The sequence below is a fragment of the Erpetoichthys calabaricus genome, chromosome 2 (assembly GCF_900747795.2).
Source record: "Erpetoichthys calabaricus chromosome 2, fErpCal1.3, whole genome shotgun sequence".
NCBI lineage: Eukaryota > Metazoa > Chordata > Cladistia > Polypteriformes > Polypteridae > Erpetoichthys > Erpetoichthys calabaricus.
The window spans coordinates 75,580,191-75,601,555 of NC_041395.2; the positions used below are offsets into that span (position 1 = coordinate 75,580,191).

Below are 21,365 nucleotides of genomic sequence, written 5' to 3' on the forward strand. Positions count from 1 at the left end.
AAATTTCATCTGCCACAAATCTGCCCAGACCTGTAGATAGATAGATAGATAGATAGATAGATAGATAGATAGATAGATAGATAGATAGATAGATAGATAGATAGATAGATAGATAGATAGATAGATAGATAGATACTGTATGCTGTCTAAGTCCCTCTGTAAGGATTCAGTGGATTCCAAATTATCTGCTAATCCACCTATCTTGGTATCATTTGCAGACTTAACCAGCTTGCTACTTACATTCCTATCCAAGTCATTTATATAAATTAAAAATAGCAGCAGCCACAGCACTGACCCATGTGGAGCACCACTCTTAACACCTAATTCTGATACGGTTCCTCACACCCTAACCCTTCATTTCAAATATCTTAACCAGTTCTGCACCCATCTACACTCCACACCCTTAACTTCAACTTCTTTTGATTTAACACCAAACCTCTCTTGTGGCATCATTTTTCAAGATCATGCTTTCATTACACTGATGACACTGCACTGAGGTCTTTTCCCTGTCTAGCACTATGAAGGTTTTGCAATGTGTACTAAATCACTGCCCAGATCTAATGATGAAATTCCAGATCCATCTATGCTATATGCTGTTGTAATTCTGATTGAGTCAGAAACATCGCACCTTTCTTTTCAGAGCTGGGCTTGTGCTATCTGTGTGAGGGGAAAATAAATGAATAGATTCTTGGCTCATGCACAAAATGAGGAGCCATTTTACAGCAGAAGTTTCATCCGGACAGCTTGTGGTTCTCATTACGTGTAGTGCTGGTTGTGAAGAAATCTGAAGACTAGTTGGAAAGTGTCGGTTTGAAGCCCCACTGTGATCCTCTCAGTTCAGACTCTCCATCTGATAATGTATTATTTACAGTTCACTGTACTCTTCACAGATGATGGTGAACCAAGCTGAGCAGAGCTTGGACAGGCATGAGTGAACACTATATATCAGCATGTTTTCATTAACTATTATTAGGCATAAAACCATCAAATCAGGAAACTTGTTCAAAATGCTAGATGACTGGCACTAATGAGCAAATAATCGACTCAAATATTAACCTACCACTGTTTATAAATCATCTAATTAAAGCAGAACTGAAAATTATGCTTTTTTTACTTGGTATTATTTACCAATGTCTTGGCATTTTAGATGTCATTTTTATGAAGTTAAATACTATGCTTCAGATTTAAAATTTTGTAAATGAAATACTTTATACAGTAGTACTAGGGTGTTGTACCGTGTTAGCCATTATGAATGTAGAGAAAAGCCAAGCAAATTTTATGATTACATCTTGCCTGAAGAAGGGGCCCGAGTTGCCTCGAAAGCTTGCATATTGTAATCTTTTTAGTTAGCCAATAAATGGATGCACTGTATATACTGTACATCTGACCATTTATTGGAGTAGATCCAGAAACTGAATGATGAAATTCATCTCTCCAGTGTAAAAAATATTAAAAGTTCATCTTTCATCTCTCCAGCCATCCATTTTTGTTACAGACCTGCAGGGAACCTGATCCTATCTCAGCAGTAGAAAGGAGATTGTGAACATTCAGTTCCGACATTCTTCAGTCCAGGGACAAACACCAGGCTGTTGAAGCTGCAAGGCAGAAAGGCAAACCAATATGCCATTCTGTTTCTTTTACATTCACCAGTTCATTTTATGACCCCAGGGCCTTGAAGAGCTATCACCTAACCTGACATAACTGAGTGCAATTCTGCTAGCAGCAGGGTATACCAACATTAATTCACAATGGGCCTAATATGCATGGGAATGCCACAGGGCGTGCTGTGAAAATGAAAACTCAATTCAGGTAGTAACAAGACTGGAAATTAAATTCAAGCCCTAGGAACTATGAATTAGAGTCAAGCACTGCACCACTGCACCACTTTATTTGTTTTATGCTTAGAGAAAGATAAGTGGAATTGGGAATAAAACCATTTGATGAAATGGTGACGCATCTGAAGTTAATTGGATTTTTCCTTGATTGTTTGGATTAGCTTTTGTAGAACTACCCTGGTACTGAATATATTTGAAAAATTGCTCTAAAACACTAAATCATATGCCATTGTTTAATGGAGATGAATTTATTGAAGGATGTATCGTTGTAAAAATGGTACTGTAGTTTTTAATTCATAATTAATTATACACAAATTACAGGCAGTAATCAGAATATGAATAATGTCTCAGAGACTGGTGTAGCCTGTTTGATGAATACCATGCCCGATGCCTGGAATTGCTTTTGTAGCAGAGAAATATGGGAGCTTGGCAGAGACACTACACATGCAGTATTGTTGATATTAACTTGTGAGCTGTTTAGATTTATAGGCAATTATAACCCCAGAGTTTGATTGTCTACCTTTTAATGATCCACATTTTTTTGTTGTTACGAGATGGAGGCGCTCCAAAGCAGGTAATTCATCAACTTAAGTGCCATTAACTCTAGGCTTAGCGAGATGTAGGAGTGAAATTAAGATAGACAGAGCTGGTTGCTCCAAAAGTGATTTACAACAAAACAATAAATTATTTGAAGTGTCAAAGTAAGACTTTGCACTTCTCAAGATTCTTGATGACCATTATATGCCATCATTTTCTTCAATTCATTGTCACACAATCTTTAAAACCCTTGGTTTTATGTTCTCAACAGATATGTCGCATAGTTTCAGTTTACTGTTTTGTCATCTCTCTGCCAGTAAAGGGATATCCCTGGCTTATTTTTTTTAATGCCCTAAGTTCTTTGCCATTGTTTATTTGAGACAATTTTTGTTTCCTTGTTCCCCTACCCAATTTTTATGGCCCTCATTTATTATAGCTATAAACCTACACCCATTCATCAGTCCATTGCCACCAATAGCTTTTTCATGGTTCAGATCTGCAGAATTAATGACTTGCCTAGGCAGTAAAGATAGGAACATTCATATGTACAACAAGAAGATGTGGTTGGGACAAACACAAGTATGTGCAATCACATAGATTTTATCAGGGAATACATATTTTTTTGTAGTATTAAGCTTGTTGTGTTAGGAAGTGATGATTTTCGTTCAGTGCACTAATAACTTCAACATGGACAGATTTTAGAAGGTCTTTGGTCTCATTTTTATATTCTCAGTCTCCTCTTAATAATGAGCAAATATTAAAAAGTACAATTGAATTGATCTTAATTTGTCAACTTTGTAAATCTAGAAAAATGCTTCAGGATTGAGGAAACATTTGAACAGGAAAATAATAATTAAGAAATAATAATGGAAGCTTCAGTACCTGTATTGAAGCCTGTGTAACACCTGTATGTCATGTCAAAGATGACATTGTGGCTTCAGTATAGCTTACTGCATGGGTGTATGAATCAGGAGGACTTTATGCTAATTGTGTATTTGAAATAAGGAGATGTTGGTTAAGGAGGATGTCTGAGGAGTGGAGAAGATTTGTACTGGTGCCGATTTTTAAGAGTAAGGGGGTTGTGCAGAGCTGTAGTAACTACAGGGGGATAAAATTAATGAGCAACAGCACAAAGTTATGGAAAGGAGTAGTAGACGCTAGGTAAAGAAGGGAGCTGATGATTAGCGAGCAGCAGTATGGATTCATGTTAGGAAAGAGCACCACAGATGTGAAGTTTGCTCTGAGGTTGTTTATGGAGAAGTATAGAGAAGGCCAGAAGGAGTTGCATTGCGTCTTTGTGGACCTGGAGAAAGCATATGACAGGGTGCCTCGAGAGGAGCTGTGGTATTGTATGAGGAAGTCGGGAGTGGCAGAGAACTACATAAGAGTTGTACAGGATATGTACGAGGGAAGTGTGACAGTGGTGAGGTCTGCGGTAGGAGTGACGGCTGCATTCAACGTGGAGGTGGGATTACATCAGGGATCGGCTCTGAGCCCTTTCTTATTTGCAATGGTGATGGACAGGTTGATAGATGAGATTAGACAGGAGTCCCCTTGGACTATGATGTTTGCTGATGACAATGTGATCTGTAGCAAGAGTAGGGAGCAGGTTGAGGAGACCCTGGAGAGGTGGAGATATGCTCTAGAGAGGAGAGGAATGAAGGTCAGTAGGAACAAGACAGAATACATGTGTGTGAATGAGAGGGAGGTCAGTGGAATGTTGAGGATGCAGGGAGTAGAGTTGGCGAAGGTGGATGAGTTTAAATACTTAGGATCAACAGTACAGAGTAATGGGGATTGTGGAAGAGAAGTGAAAAAGAGAGTGCAGGCAGGGTGTAATAGGTGGAGAAGAGTGTCAGGAGTGATTTGTGACAGACGGGTATCAGCAAGAGTGAAAGGGAAGGTCTACAGGATGGTAGTGAGACCAGCTATGTTATATGGGTTGGAGACGGCGGCTCTGACCAAAAAACAGGAGACAGAGCTGGAGGTGGCAGAGTTAAAGATTTTAAGATTTTCATTGGGTGTGGCGAGGATGGACAGGATTAGAAATGAGGACATGAGAGGGTCAGCTCAGGTTGGATGGTTCGGAGACAAAATCAGAGAGAGGAGATTGTGTTGGTTTGGACATGTGCAGAAGAGAGATGCTGAGTATATTGGGAAAAGGATGCTAAGGATAGAGTTGCCAGGGAAGAGGAAAAGAGGAAGGTCTAAGAGGTTTATGGATGTAGTGAGAGAGGACATGAAGGTGATGGGTGTAACAGAGCAAGATGCAGATGACAGGAAGATATGGAGAAAGATGGTCCGTTGTGGCAACCCCTAACGGGAGCAGCCGAAAGAAGAAGAAGAATTGTAAACCTATCTAATAGACCTAAATAAAAGGTTGATATGGGTGAGGCATATTCAGAACAAGTGTCTAATTGGTCACATTTTTGAGATTGTATTTTTGCCATAAAAAGAAAAAGTCTGCATAGTCATTCAAAATGACAGCCCAGTGATGCAGCAAAAACAAAAATTTGAAAAAGAGGCAGAAGCAAATGATTTTGTTATTTCACAAACTATACCTGACATTTTCAAAAAATAAAACAAAATGATGATTTGATCAAGCACTTTCAACAAATCACACATACTGGAGTAGAGACTTAGGGGACTGACCTTAGCGATAGTCAGGAGAGGCTGAATATCACCACTTCTTGTAGCACCAGTAGCATTACGCAGAATATATGACTTCAATACTATGGAGTCACCGCCATAGATGTGAGTAACAATGTGGCAGACACCGAGCCCACTGCAGAAGATAAGACACACCAGACAATGCCAAACTCAAACAAAGCATCCTGTTTCTGGTCTTTTATTTGATGTTAATATGTGACACGAAAACACTCTGTTACATGTCAGCTTTTCTCCATAAAATAGCATATCCTTTTAAAAATGTTTAACTGATACTCATTAAATGCACTCAGAGAGGAAAGTTGATTTTCTGAAGTTGTGAGGTTACACTCATGAGTTCACTTGTTACATTCATTGAGATACAGTAAAGAACAAAAAAGGAAGGTGAGGTTGACTGTTTTGGAGTGTTTTGTTTTCCTATTTCAGTCCCTGTACTTGATTTATTACTGATATTTGTGCACCCATAAATCACTCCTCAAATGTGCATAAGAGCTGATGCTGATGCAGATAGTGTACAAAAAGTGTAGGAAATTAATCTATAACACGAAATTGAAATGTTAAAAGAGATAGAAAATGCCAGTTATCTTCTAGTAGTGTAGTTATGCCCAGTAAATATGAAAAATGAGTAAAGTAAGGGTATTTTAAGCAATTAATATTAATAAAGAAACTATGATGTTGGAAAAACAAAACATAAAAGCCGGGTGGCTAAAATAAATTTCATAAAACAAAATTATTTTTTTACAACTTGGACAGTTCCATTACCTGCCAGTATTCCTGCTGAAACTGAGGAAAAATTGCAGGGTTTTTTGACTGTGTAATTTGTAACATGTTCAGAGACTTCTCATCAGATTTAGATAAAGATGAAAATGTTGCAACAGGATTCATAAAAAAATATGTGGATGACTGTGTGCCCACCAAAGGAATCCACATATTTCCTAATGATAAACTGCAGATCACCACTGACATCAAGAATTTACTGGAAGTATGCAGCAATACATTTTAAAATGGTAATATTAAAATGTACAAGAATAGCGACAAAACATCACTATGGAAGCAAATCAGAGATGCAGTTTAGTAGCTGTAACTAGTTTTGCAAATATTGGTGGTGATTGGGGGTGCTTAGACTACAAAGTAAAACCTAATCATGTGTCATCTGATTTTAGGGTGGGCCTTTTGATCTTCGAAGCCCTGGGGGTTTTAATCCACCTCTGCATTAGCCAACATTTCAGATTTAATAGAAGAAACGGGGAGGGGTGTCATAACTGGAGGGTTAACCTACAATTTAGAAACTAATTTTTAGCAACACATGCAGTCTCTATATTGACCCACCCCAACCTTCAGCCATAATGGTTCAGTCAATTCCTCATGCACTTGAATCAAGAGTGTTAAAATCCACAGACGTGCTAGCCAATATTGATGCGGTTTGTATTGCTTAAATTGAAATGTTGAAGACAAATTGCAGTTTCCAGAAAAGAAAAGCAAGAAAATGTTGAACAATAGAAGAGAGGGTGACATGTGGTCAGTCATTTTTTTTTTCAGGAAAAGGTCAGTTTATTAATCTTAGTCCATCCTCCATATGTGGTGCAAACAAACTGGTTTACAGGATCTTTCAATCTAAACCAACAACCAAAAGGTAAATAATTCTAATTAAAAGCTAGTTCAAAAAGGTGTGCAGGCATTTGCTTATTATTAAGTAATCCACAAAGCATGTGGTGTATCACAGTAAACAGAAAATGACATGTTTCTGTTGCTAATGATTTTAATACTAGGCAGCCTTTTAACTTTGTAAATGTGTACTTTCCTGACAAACGCTCAAGCTCACTTTTAAAAAACATAACCTATAAATTTTAGAAGTTTAGTGAGTCAATCAGTCATTACCCAACCCGCTATATCCTAAAATATTGTCATGGGGGTCCGCTGCAGCCAATCCCAGCCAGCATAGGGTGCAAGGCAGGAACAAATCCCAGGCAGGGCACACACCAAGCACAATTTAGAATTGCCAGTGCACCTAACCTGCATGTCTTTGGAGTGTGGAAGGAAACCGGAGCACCGGAAGGAAACCCACGCAGACACAGGGAGAACATGCAAACTCCACACAGAGAGGACCTGGGACGCGAACCCAGGTCTCCTTACTGCGAGGGAACAGCGCTACCACTGCACCACCCCAGTTTAGTGAGTACGTTTTAAATTAAGTAAATTATATTGCATCATGAGTCAGTTTGCGCCCATAATCCATGAATAATCTGTTAAGAGATTTGGTGGCCTTAATTTTCTTCATTTTGAATGTGAGAAACTCTCAAGTCCTTTGTCAGATTGCTATGCTGAAGCACTAAGGACAGCAAAAGTGTTTTTCATGTTATTTTTCAGCAAATTTTTTATAAAAATAAGTCTTTAGTTTTAAATGCTTGGGTTAATAACAATTTTGATGGCAGTATTTTAGATTACCATAAATTTATATAAAATTTAAAAGTATCTTTTCAAGAATTTATTTTAATTTTATTTTTATTATTTTTTTTTATTTTATTTATTAATTTTATTGTAATCATTCCATACAAATAGATCAATTAATACAAAAAAGAATTGAAGACAAATCAAACCCCACCCTTGAGAAGGAGAGCATGGCCAAAGGAGAATTGCTTAGGGCTTTTTAACAGGGCAAATATAAACAAAAAAAAAAAAAGGAAAATAATATATATATATGAATAAATAAATGGAGAAGGCAACGAAATGCGGAAATAATTATTTCTTCTTATTTCTTTTATTTTAATTTTAAAATCTGTTCTAGTGAACTTGTTATACTTATGTATCTATTTATTGGTACTCTAAATATTTTGGAACATAAGTGTCCTAATAAATTTATCAGAATCCGTATGTATTTATTAAATCAAACTGATCCAAGAGAGGGGGCATTATTAAAAAAATAATAAGCAGAAAACGTGTTACCAAAGATTTGTTAAATCCAATGTGAAATTCTTCATAAAATGTACCCTGTTAATTATAAGTAAAATGTTTCCAGATTTAGACATTCTTTGCACATTTTGCCATTCACCACCAAAACAAATTCAATACCTTTTTTGTATATTTGGATCTCCATATGGAAACGTATGGAAAGAAATGTCTACTTGGATTTTTTTCAGTCTAAAAATATTACTTTCTTTTATGAGAACAAATATATTATTTATACCACTTTATTTCTGATCAATTTTTTACTATTATTTTGGAAACATTTGGTTCATAAGTGTGAGTGAATCAGATGAAGCCCCTTATTTAATCTTTTCTGAGAAGCAGGCATTACAGGACTTCAGAAATGAAGCACCGGTTAAGAGAATTTCACACATGCAGATGCTGAGTATACATAGGTATACATAGGGCAAGAGAGAGAAAATATGTTTTAATTATTCTATGAATCTGTCTGCAATAGGTACTGTAGCTAGTCTATATATAAAATGCTGAGGGTTGCATCAGTCTGTGACATGATTACTCGCAAATCACTGGGGCTCTTGGTCTTAATTAAAGGCTTATGATTTGATACACACTGGTGAGAAAAAAATGTGATGAGCAGCAACCCTCACAGAGGTATCAGGTTTCACATCCTCTTTTTGGCAAACTGATTGAGAAGGAGATATGATAGAAAGAATAAGAACAGTGACGTGTGCTGAGCATAAAGCAAATTGCAGAAGATGAATATGTGATAGAAAGAAGAAGAATGACAGATCTGGCATCTGCTGTGTATCAAGCACATGCGATACGGCAACCTACTGGTACGTGCGCACTACTGGGGATGGAAACTTGATCTTGGGAGGACCAGAGGTTTCCATGCTTCCCAGTGCATTTATGAATGTTGATTTCCAATAACCATAATATACATGGCAATACGCACAACTATTGTAGTTGAGAAGATCAAATTCACTTACTAAATAAAAAATACAGAATAAAAACTCAAATAAAATAATTTCTAATGCACTTTAACTAAGTGACAAACATTGATATATTAATGTAAAAACAGGTAGACACTTGCAAAAGTTCTGTTTTAATTCTGTTTGTTTTTAGATACAAAACTGTGTGAATTGAACAGACATGCACTTTTAGTGTGACTGAATGGTTAGTGTAATAGTTTTTGACTGCTGATAATGTGCTACTATGTTTTATTGCACAAGTTAAATTAGTAAAACTGCTTTCATCCAAAGCTGAGAGTTCATTTTATTTGGCCGATGTCTCCTTTTGCTCCCCTATGGCACTGGGCCTGCATGCATGACTGTTATTTTTTGAGTTAAGAAACTATTGGATTGAAAAATATGTGTGGCAAATGGAAAATAGTGTGACATGTACAAGAGCAGGAATGTAGGCACAATGTCTTAAGATGAAATGAAGTTCTGATGCTGGTGCTCAACTGTTTAAATAAACATATTTTAAAGGTGGTAGAATGATTGCTGCTTACTGAAATTGATAAGAATTGATTATAAAAAAATTGTTTCAGTCTGAAGACAACAGTGTCCCGCAAGCAGCTATTGTCTATGTGGAGTTTGCACATTCTCTCCATGCTTGTAAGTCAGACTAACTCTCCCAGTCCCAGACTGTTTGTGTGCGTGTGTGTGAGCGGGCCCAGTGATGGACTGGCATCTAGACTAGATCTTGTCCCTCCTGACACTGAACGGAGAGGCTGCCGCTCCCCACAACTCTAAATTAGATAGCAATAAGTTTGTTAGATTTGTTATTTACTTAGAGTATTGTTACTCATGCAAATTAAATTAGTTATTAAGCCATGTGGTTTTATTTTAAATCTAAATTCAAATATGCTAGCTTTCAAAACACGTGTTAATCATTGTACAGATTTATAAATACATTGAGTTTATATTTATATTTATAAACATTAATATACTCTATCTTTAATTGATTATCACAAATTACAATAAAAGACTCCATTCTTGAGGGGGGAGTACTATGGTTCTGGATTTATACCTGCTTGGTGTCTGCACCTTTTCCAGTCGTTTTTTCTCTGGATTCTCCCAACATCCCTAAAACAGACAGATTAGGTTTACTAGTGGCTCTAAATACGAGTGAGTGTGCTGTAAGATGCACTAGCACCTCATTTCCAGATGCACACTTTTAAAACTGTACGAGTTAATTTAACATTGTGATGTTAACAGACAGGCTGTGCCCCAACAGTGTTATTTAATTTATCAGGTCTGAAGAGTGAATGAATTCTAATGAATCGCAGGCTGGTCAGTGTCTCTGTGGAGCTGAAACATTCAGCCTGTGCCTGCGTTTTCTCAGGGCCGCATGCCAGAGAGAAATTATTATTTTGCACATTTGTGTTTTCCTCTCTTTCTCTCTCTAAACACATCCATATTTTTTGTGTCTATTAAATTTCAAAAATGTGTATTATGTCCATAAGACACACTTCCATAAAAACTGAATTTATAATGAGAAAATAATATTTCAATAACACTTTTTGACCTAGAACTTGATTATGCAGATTTTTAAATGGATGCATGCATATTTAAATAGTACATTTCATACAACCTGCAATTCTGTAATTCAGTTCATTATGTATTATGCAAATTCAAAAATATGTAATATTCTATTTCTAACATTTTAAATGTAATAATAGCAAATATAATATGTAATATAATAATAAATAGCCGTAGCCCTCAGTAAGATGATGACATGAGATATAATAAGCATTCCAAAACTGGGTGGTTGGATGGATGGATGGACAATTCATTGTTTTTTTGGAGATTAGTTTATGTAAATCTCTATAATATCTGCCTGCACCTGTCACCACATCCAGAAGATTCACAGAAATCTTTAAATAAACACAACACATTTTGTTTAGCCTGTTCTTTACTGATGTCATTTGCTTAAAACACTGTATGGAAATGAAATGATTTTTTCCATATTTCTACATTATTAAAGCATTATTTTTGGATTTCTAAAAGAAAAATAAAAAATAAGATTATATTCATTGGTAGGCAGACTGCACAGTACTTTGCCTTTAGATGGCATGTCTCATACTGTAGGTGTATATAAAGCATTTCAAAGAGAGGTCAGCTCTCCCAAAGCTGAAAACTGAGCTGGCGGCAAACACATGAGAATAGGTGACTCAGGACATGACGGCTTTCCAGCGACTTGTCTTCAATAAGAAGATCTTCTGGAGACATATCAATACAGCAAACCAAAAATCAGATCCCTTTGGGTAGCTGAGAGCTGGTAGAGCATAGTAAGACCAGGAAAGGGAAGGAACTGTGGGAAAAAGCCTGACATTCTCTGCAGCAAAGGACTGCTACATATTGCAGCCAACCAACAGAGAACAGTGATGCCTGGGTGCCCCCAACTTGAGGTTTACTGAAGGATGGAAACTTCAGTAAAAAACGCTGAAAGCAAATCAATCAAATCCTGTTGCTTCTTGAGTGTTTCCTTTCTTCAAATTATTATTTTATGTGACTACATTACTATATTACATACACTAACTTAAAAATGCATGAAGGAGAACCAAAGAATAGGAAACCACTGAGATGTCACTAGTATCTCTAGACCAGTAAACTGTCACGGGGTTTACTTTTAATGTTGAATCTTTTTCTAATCCACAGGATTCTGGGATTGACATTGGTGATATTACAGAAAGGAAAGCCCTCAGGAAAAAGCTTCAGTGCAAGACATTCAGGTGGTATCTTGTCAACATTTATTCAGAAATGAGAATGTACACAGACACCATCGCCTATGGGTTGGTAAGTATTATGTCTTTACATCTTCCTTCCTTGTTAACCAAAAATATAAAATGATCTTGTAAGCTGATGAATATAATATGCTTAATGGATTAATTAATTTCTTTTCTAACCTGTGTTATACACTTGGTGAGGATCACAGCCTTTCATAGTAGCATCAATTACAAGATAGAAAGCAACCATGGACAGGGAGAAAGTTCTTCACAGGGCACACACACACATGCACACCATCATTTACATTGAAGCAATGTGGAGTCACCAATTACAAAACTCCACATAGACACCTGGTGGTGTGAGGCAGCACTGCTAACTGCTGTTCAGTCTTTGCTTCTAATTTAGAATTTTTCTGCAACAATGTCTATGGCTTTTGATAACCAACTTATTAACTTTTATGATTTGTCCAAAAAAAAAAACAACTGTTACATTGAACTTGTAGATCAAAAATTTTCTGCTGATGTGTTCAAAACACACCCAAGAAATTAAGAAAATGTTGTGAGTTCTTCTGACATTTATGTTAGTTACTTCAGTTCTATGTTCAGGGCAGCATGGTAACACCGTGGAGAGCACTATCACCTCATCGATAAAGCCTTTTATGCTCAAATCCATGAACCTAGTTGTTCTGCATGTGTCTGTGTGAGTTTTCATCTGGGAATTATGGCCCCTCAGTTTTGTCATATTATGTTAATTATATTCTATCAGGATGATACTTGGTCTCTATATGCATTGGTATTGGTTGAAACTTTACCATTGTTATGATGTTAAAACTCTTCCAAGCAAAGCACATTTATTATGTTGTTTTTCTAGTGTAAAAGACAATATGGCAAATTTATTGAGGATATATAGTCATTCATTTACTTACTGTTATGGTTTAATTCAAGACATCAACACAATTGAGGAGGGATATTCTGAATGACATGGTCTTGCACTGAAAGGTATATTTTGCAAAAATAGCAGGCTTCACGTGAAGTTCAAAAATAAAGCTTTCATAGTCAACAATTGATGCAATGTTAGTGTGTATAATTACTTAGATTTTCAAAAAGCATTTGATACTGTCCCACACCAAAGATTAATTCTGAAACTAGAAGCTGTAGATATCAGAGGTAATCTACAAAACTGGATCTCTAGCTGTTTAACCTGCAGGAGACAAAGGGTTCAGATAAGAGAAGAATGCTCCACGTCGCTGGACAATTACTTTTTCTGATTTATATTAATAACATTGTTTCTGGTATAGTTAGTAAATGTGTGAAATTTGCAGATGACACTAAAATTGGAGGGATGACAGAAATTGAGGAGCCAGCAGAAAGAATTCAACATGACCCGGACAAGCTTCAAAACTGGGCAAACTCCTGAAAAATGCTGTTTAATGTAGAAAAATACAAAGTGTTACATGTGGGCAAAAGCAACATCAATTATAAATACAAAATGGGAGACACCGTCATGCAGGAAGCAACCTCTGGAAAGGATTTAGGGGTATATGTTGATGCAACGTTTTCATCGACTTAGCAATTCACCGAAGCAATTACAAAAGGCAAATTTTGAATTTAAGTCAAGGGGTGTTATGCTCAAACTGTATAATGCACTCATAAGACTGGAGTATGGTATGCAGTTCTGGTCACCACAGTTCAAGAAAGACTGGGCAGCACTTGAAGCTGTGCAGAGGAGAGCAATCAAGTCCATCCAAGGAATCAAGGATATGTCCTACTCTGAAAGACTTAGGAGAATTAAACCTGTCTAGTCTCAAGCAGAGGAGACTGTGTGGGGACCTAATCCAGGCATTGATAAAGTAGATCCAGTAACATTCTTTCAGCTTAAGGGTGAATCACGTACTCGAGGACATCAGTGTAAATTAATGGGGAAGTACATTTAAAACTGAAGCCAGGAAGCACTTCTTTAATCAAAGACTTGAGGGACTCAGACACAAACTTTAGATGAAACACAAATGTCAACAACCTTTAAGGAGTATCTGGATGAGATACTGGGACTGTTTAGCTATTTGTTAAACAAACGGATGTGATGGACTGAATGGTCTCCTCTCGTTTTTCAAATTTCTTATATTCTTAGAAACATACTGGCCATTATTACGCTGTTGGGAGTGCTGCTCTAGTCTGGGAATGTAGCCATTTTTGTGACAGTTGATGTGTTGTTTGATTGCTGAGTTACAGCAAGTAAGAACACAGAGTTGTGCCACTCAGCAGCAGCCACCTGTAGTCACATGAAATACGCACAAATTAAGCAATCCTCCTCATCACCATATAACGTGCAGGATTATTTAAATAAAAAAAAAAGTAAAGATGTCAGGAAAGAATGTGATTGTGTGACCAATAATATTCTCTGTCATTGTGCGTCTTCTAGAAAATAAGGATAACCATGGACCTGTTATTGGTGAGCTACTTTAATGGTTTGATTGTTCCCTTTTACAGCTAAATATCTCTAAGACCAGGGATATGGCTGTGGAACTTAGGTGCTCCCCCTCCTTGGACTCTCTCAACAATAATTAAAGGGAAGACTTTGGACAAGGGTGGAGAACTACAAATTAGGGCCCAACAGTTGTGGATTTTTTAGACCAATAAGTATATTGATATGTGGGAAGCAAAGATGATCGATTCCTAACACATATTGTACTGATGCCATGTTTCAGTATTAGGTTTATTTAGAAAAACATCTGAATGAAAAGAAAAAGATGAATTATATGGTGTTTTCACATGAACTTTGTTTTAATATAATAATTGAACAGGTTAAATGATTTGACATTTGTCACTCTCTCTCTTCAGTGTACACTGCAGGTGCTGTGAGCACAAGCGTCTGACTGTTAAATTGAGGATAATTATATAGTTTATGTTGACTTAAATTTGAGGGGTAAACTTCACTGACAACTATTATACACACTCATCTGATGATGAAGTAAGACATATTTTAGGCAATTAATGAATAAGTAACTGAATCAGTTTATATATGTCCTAAAAGATTAATGTAATGAATTAGTTTGAAATGTATTTATCTGCATATACGTGCCTATACTATGTACTATTTAATGTTGATTATCATTGTTATACAACCAAGAGTGTGCTTGACATATGTTTATCCAGCTTTATTTTTTATTTATCCCTTACTAGTTTGATTTGCACACATTATTACAGTTGACAAAGGCTACTGGATTGTTTAGATTTTCATATCTCACAGACTCCCACTTGTCATGAGACAACACAACCCTGTCATATTAGTATACAGTATTCTAACGATAAAAGCAAAACAGCCTTGAGGAGAGTAAGTTAAGACAGTAGGCATGAAAACAAGATGAAAGACCAAAAAAGATGCAGCATTCGAATGCATTTTAATAACGTACACAACATACTGGCAACCAGTCATAGTACTGGAAATTTTAATGGCATTTAAAGGGTAGTTATTCTGAATAAAAAAAGCTGTTTGGGAGCCAACAGATCTCACTTTTGCTCATGAGTTGAGCCAAATGACTCAATTCACGTCAAATTCTCAGCCAGCTTTTCAAAAATGTAAACTTTCTTTTTTTATTTCTTCAGTTTTCTTCTTGCATAAATTCTTTTAATCCTGACTTTCAGCCAAGCAGGTTACAAGACTGGTTTAACGGCTTTTCTCACAAATTATACAGGGGCCAGTAAGGACGATATAATACAAGTGACAAAAAAAAAAACCTTCAAGAAAATGATTTTCATTACAGAATTTGTAGGCGACACAGTGGCGCAGTGGGTAGTGCTGCTGCCTCGTAGTTAGGAGACCTGGGTTCGCTTCCCGGGTCCTTTCTGCGTGGAGTTTGCATGTTCTCCCTGTGTCTGCGTGGGTTTCCTCCCACAGTCCAAAGACATGCAGATTAGGTGCATTGGCGATCCTAAATTGTCCCTAGTGTGTGCTTGGTGTGTTTGTCCTGCGGTGGGCTGGCACCCTGCCCAGGGTTTGTTTCCTGCCTTGAGCCCTGTGTTGGCTGGGATTGGCTCCAGCAGACCCCCGTGTTAGGATATAGCAGGTTGGATAACGGATGGATGGACAGGATATGTAACATATAAAGATTCATTTGATTCACGCAAAGAAACAAGTATTCATTAGAAAAGTCCAAGTCAGCATTTGGGCAAACTTCGATTTGCTCAAGACTCAGAGTAACATATGCAGGCTCTTTGAATTACATTTTGAAAGGAGGAAATACCAGTTTGAAAACATACTGCTGAGTTGAGGACAAACACAGCAGGTTGGTGTTACTTTATTGACAGATACATTGTCTTCTGAAGCAATCATTGCAATTTATGGAAGCAAATTTCGGTTGCCTTAGAAAGCCAAATCTATCACTTCAAAAGCAGACAGGCTGGGCATTTCAGAAATCAGACTGAGTGAAGACCTGCATGTCACTTTGAGAAGAAATTAGATGCTGGAGTAGTGACAAATGCTAATCTGCAAACTCTCACAGTGTAAGGGCTCTATTAAACAATCACTGAGGCCTAGAAAGACAAATGTTCAAGCACTTGAAAGCAAAACTTCTGGACAATTTTAGTTAAAGTAAAAACGCGTGTGCACTTTGGAGTAGGTTGTGCAAGAGCCAATTTGACATTGGGGAAATTTACAAAAACACAGAATACAGCACTTTAACAGGAGAATTGTAAAGAATTGTAAAGCATGGCTGTCTGGACTCTAAACTCTGTACTCTGTGCTGCTCCCAGCCCTTAGATATGCCCCAAGTAGTGAATTTACATGCAGTGCATTTTGTTACACTTGTCACTAGTGTTGCTTTTTATTGTTAGTTTTACTGTTATTAGTTATTAATTATTTATTACTATCTATTTCAAAGTATTACTACTAGGGATGCATCGATACCACTTTTTTGGAAAACGAGTACGAGTACTTGCATTTCAGTACTCGCCGATACCGAGTACTTAATAAAAACATGATTTAAATTTACAGGTAACAGCTTTAGTCATATAATTTAACAAAAAAAAACAAGAAACTCTCGTCTATCCACTGGGAGGTTAGGCTAATTAGCGACACGGGGCTAACACTGCTTGTCCAAATATCCGTGGTGAAACTAAACGCAGAGGAGGCTTGCAGTAGGCTGTGGGTATGTTTTTTCACGGAGTCGTGTAGTTTAGGCAGCTCCATGTCAGTCATGTAGCGGCGGCTTGGGACATATCTGGGCTCCAGAACATGGAGGAGACGCAGGAATCCCACATTTTCTACCTCCGAGAGTGGCTGGTCACTCAGTGCAATGTACTCGATAATTGCCTGTGTTATTTTCACAGCACGTGGATTGTCTCTGGACATTTTCTCTCGTCTTGCAAGAGTTTGCTGCAGCGTGGGTTGTGTTGGTTTAGAAGCGTGGGTAAACTCTTTGTACTCGTTGTCGTGTTGGGATTTTAGGTGCTTGATTAAATTACTTGTGTTAAATGCGCTACCTTTTGAGCCTCCTCTGGACAATTTCGCTGAGCACAATTTGCAGTCCGCCTTTGTTTTGTCGTCTTCATTCACTTTGAAATACAGTGATCCCTCGCTATATCGCGCTTCGCCTTTCGCAGCTTCACTCCATCGCGGATTTTATATGTAAGCATATTTAAATATATATCGCGGATTTTTCGCTGCTTCGCGGGTTTCTGCGGACAATAGGTCTTTTAATTTCTGGTACATGCTTCCTCAGTTGGTTTGCCCAGTTGATTTCATACAAGGGACGCTATTGGCAGATGGCTGAGAAGCTATCCAGCTTACTTTCTCTCTCCCTCTCTCTCTCTCTCTCTCTCTTGCGCTGACGTAGGGGGGTGTGAGCAGGGGGGCTGTGTGCAGCTGCTTCCTGAAGGACAGGCTGCACGGAGCTTCGCAAACTTAAAAGCTCAAAGGGCACGTATTGATTTTTTTTATCTGTCTCTCTCTATCTCTCTCTATCTCTCTCTCTCTCTCTTCCTGCTCCTGACAGAGGGGGTGTGAGCTGCCGCCTTCAACAGCTTTGTACCGGCGGTGCTTCGCATACTTAAAAGCCAAAAAGCCCTATTGATTTTTTTTTTGACTGCTTGCTTTGCACTCCTTTGAAAAGGAAGATATGTTTGCATTCTTTTAATTGTGAGACAGAACTGTCATCTCTGTCTTGTCATGGAGCACAGTTTAAACTTTTGAAAAAGAGACAAATGTTTGTTTGCAGTGTTTGAATAACGTTCCTGTCTCTCTACAACCTCCTGTGTTTCTGCGCAAATCTGTGACCCAAGCATGACATTCTAAAAATAACCATATAAACATATGGTTTCTACTTCGCGGATTTTCCTATTTCGCGGGTGGCTCTGGAACACAACCCCCGCGATGGAGGAGGGATTACTGTAGTTCCACACGGCTGACATGTCTCGCCTCGCCTTCTCCCCACTCTGAGCTGCAGCCGGGGCCTGGGGGCGGGCACTCGGCGCCTGTGATTAACCCCTTACACGCCGCTCAAACATAGACATTTCTCAGACCTTGGTATCGGTCCCCGGTATCGGGGGACTTTTAACGAGTACGAGTACTTTAGAAAATGTGGTATCGAGGCCGATACCAGATACCCGTTTCGGTATCGGTGCATCCCTAATTACTACCTATTCACTCACATATTTTTATTTTTAATTATTTATTTATATATTATAGTACGCAGGTAGTTGTCAACTTATGTGTCTTATGAACTCTCGACTTCCAATCACTACCTCGTCTCATAGGCAAATGACAGTTTTCGACACACCAGCACCATATGCCATGACTCATTCATCTCGACCCCAGTTTATTATCTGCATTGATTTCGACTACATTCAGTTACGTTTCTCTTACAATTACAGGAAAAAAAAGGCAATTGATCTCAACACAAAAATGAGGGTGATCAACCAGTATGTGGAAGGAAAGAAAGCAAAAGCGATCCCAGGTGACTTTAAGTTATCCATTCCTAAGTGGTGTTCACCACATGCACTATACTGCTGCTCTCTGGCTTTGAATCTAGTTAACCTCCGAAGCTACTGCATTGTGACTTACAATGCGAGCCAACATGAAGGGGTAATGAAACCACACTGAACTCCTTTATCTGTTAATTTTTATTATTAACAGGCTGAAATGTTAAAACAGAAAACATAGGAGTACTCAAATTCTGCTGGTTCAATTCCTCCTCTCATATTTCACACAATGAACACTAGGAGAGGCTCATACTGATGACGTAACATAACACAGACAAAGAAAGGACTAATGAAGCTGTTAAAGGTTTGGCACCTATGCAAGCAACAATAATAATGAAACAAAAGAATAAAATCAAAAAAATTACACAATAAAAAATAGAAAACCTACGCAATGTGCTAAGAATGATGATTAAAATAGGATATAAAACAAACAATATAACTTAAGGGATTTACTATGTACAGTTAGGTCCATAAATATTTGGACAGAGACAACTTTTTTCTAATTTTGGTTCTGTACATTACCACCATGAATTTTAAATGAAACAACTCAGATGCAGTTGATCTGCAGACTTTCACGTTTAATTCAGTGGGGTGAACAAAACAATTGCATACAAATGTGAGGCAACTAAAGCATTTTTTTAACACAATCCCTTCATTTCAGGGGCTCAAAAGTAATTGGACAAATGAAATAACTGGAAATAAAATGTTCATTTCTAATACTTGGTTGAAAACCCTTTGCTGGCAATGACAGCTTGAAGTCTTGAACTCATGGACATCACCAGATGCTGGGTTTCCTCCTTTTTAATGCTCTGCCAGGCCTTTACTGCAGCGGCTTTCACTTGCTGTTTGTTTGTGGGCCTTTCTGTCTGAAGTTGAGTCTTCAACAAGTGAAATGCATGCTCAGTTGGGTTAAGATCAGGTGACTGACTTGGCCATTCGGGAATTTTCCACTTCTTTGCTTTAATAAACTCCTGGGTTGCTTTGGCTGTATGTTTTGGGTCATTGTCCATCTGTATCATGAAACGCCACCCAATCAATTTGACTGCATTTAGCTGGATTTGAGCAGACAGTATGTCTCTGAACACCTCAGAATTCATTCGGCTGCTTCTGTCCTGTGTCACATCATCAATAAACACTAGTGTCCCAGTGCCACTGGCGGCCATGCACGCCCAAGCTATCACACTGCCTCCACCGTGTTTTACAGATGATGTGGTATGCTTTGGATAATGAGCTGTACCACGCCTTCTCCATACTTTTTTCTTGCCATCATTCTGGTAGAGGTTGATCTTGGTTTCATCTGTCCAAAGAATGTTTTTCCAGAACTGTGCTGGCTTTTTTAGATGTTCTTTAGCAAAGTCCAATCTAGCCTTTCTATTCTTGAGGCTTATGAGTGGCTTGCACCTTGCAGTGCTCCCTCTGTATTTACTTTCATGCAGTCTTCTCTTTGTGGTAGACTTGGATATCAATACGCCTACCCCCTGGAGAGTGTTGTTCACTTGGTTGGCTGTTGTGAAGGGGTTTCTCTTCACCATGGAAATGATTCTGCGATCATCCACCACTGTTGTCTTCCGTGGGCATCCAGGTCTTTTTGCGTTGCTGAGTTCACCAGTGCTTGCTTTCTTTCTCAGGATGTACCAAACTGTAGATTTTGCCACTCGTTATATTGTAGCAATTTCTCAGATGGGTTTTTTTCTGTTTTCGCAGCTTAAGGATGGCTTCTTTCATCTGCATGGAGAGCTCCTTTGACCGCATGTTGTCTGTTCAAAGCAAAATCTTCCACATGCAAGCACCACACCTCAAATCAACTCCAGGCCTTTTATCTGCTTAATTGATAATGACATAATGACGGACTTGCACATACCTGCCCATGAAATAGCCTTTGAGTCAATTGTCCAGTTACTTTTGAGCCCCTGAAATGAAGGGATTGTGTTAAAAAAATGCTTTACTGGCCTCACATTTTTATGCAATCGTTTTGTTCACCCCACTGAATTAAAGCTGAAAGTCTGCACTTCAACTGCATCTGAGTTGTTTCATTTAAAATTCATTGTGGTAATGTACAGAACCAAAATTAGAAAAAAGTTGTCTCTGTCCAAATATTTATGGACCTAACTGTATACCCACACTCAGGTCTGAATACCTATACCGATCCATCTTGGGTCTGGATCGACTTACAACCGGTCCATTGGAACCAAATGTAGTTGTAAGTCAACAACTACCTGTAGTCTACCATCTTGGCCTTGTCCTTTGTTTATGTATATGTTGCACCACCGTCCTGGGGAACATTATTTCATGCCACTGTACTCTGCTATACAGTAATCCCTCGCTATATCGCGCTTCAACTTTCGCGGCTTCACTCTATTGCGGATTTTAAATGTAAGCATATTTAAATATATATAGCAGATTTTTTGCTGGTTCGCAGATTCCTGCGGACAATGGGTCTTTTAATTTCTGGTACATGCTTCCTCAGTTGGTTTGCCTGGTTGATTTCATACAAGGGACGCTATTGGCAGATGGCTGAGAAGCTACCCAACCAGAGCGCGTATTACGTATTAAATAAAACTCCTCAAATACATTGTGAGCATGGGGGCTTTTCGCACCCCTAGAGGATACGGCCGCTCCTCAAAAAACGCTGAAAGATTACCTTCACATTGCTCTCTTCCTTGCTGGGCTTACATATGGCTGCTTTGCCAAGC

At 38.1% G+C, this 21,365-nt stretch overlaps 1 protein-coding gene across 1 annotated transcript in view; it reads left to right on the top strand.

Moving 5' to 3' along the window:
* The window catches only part of LOC114645984 (polypeptide N-acetylgalactosaminyltransferase 18), a 771,561-nt gene that overhangs the window by 617,141 nt on the left and 133,055 nt on the right, over window positions 1-21,365 (top strand). Inside the window, exon 8 of the mRNA XM_028793932.2 lies at window positions 11,630-11,767. Within this exon, the coding sequence (XP_028649765.1) occupies window positions 11,630-11,767 (138 nt within the window). The remainder of the gene's footprint in view (window positions 1-11,629; window positions 11,768-21,365) is intronic.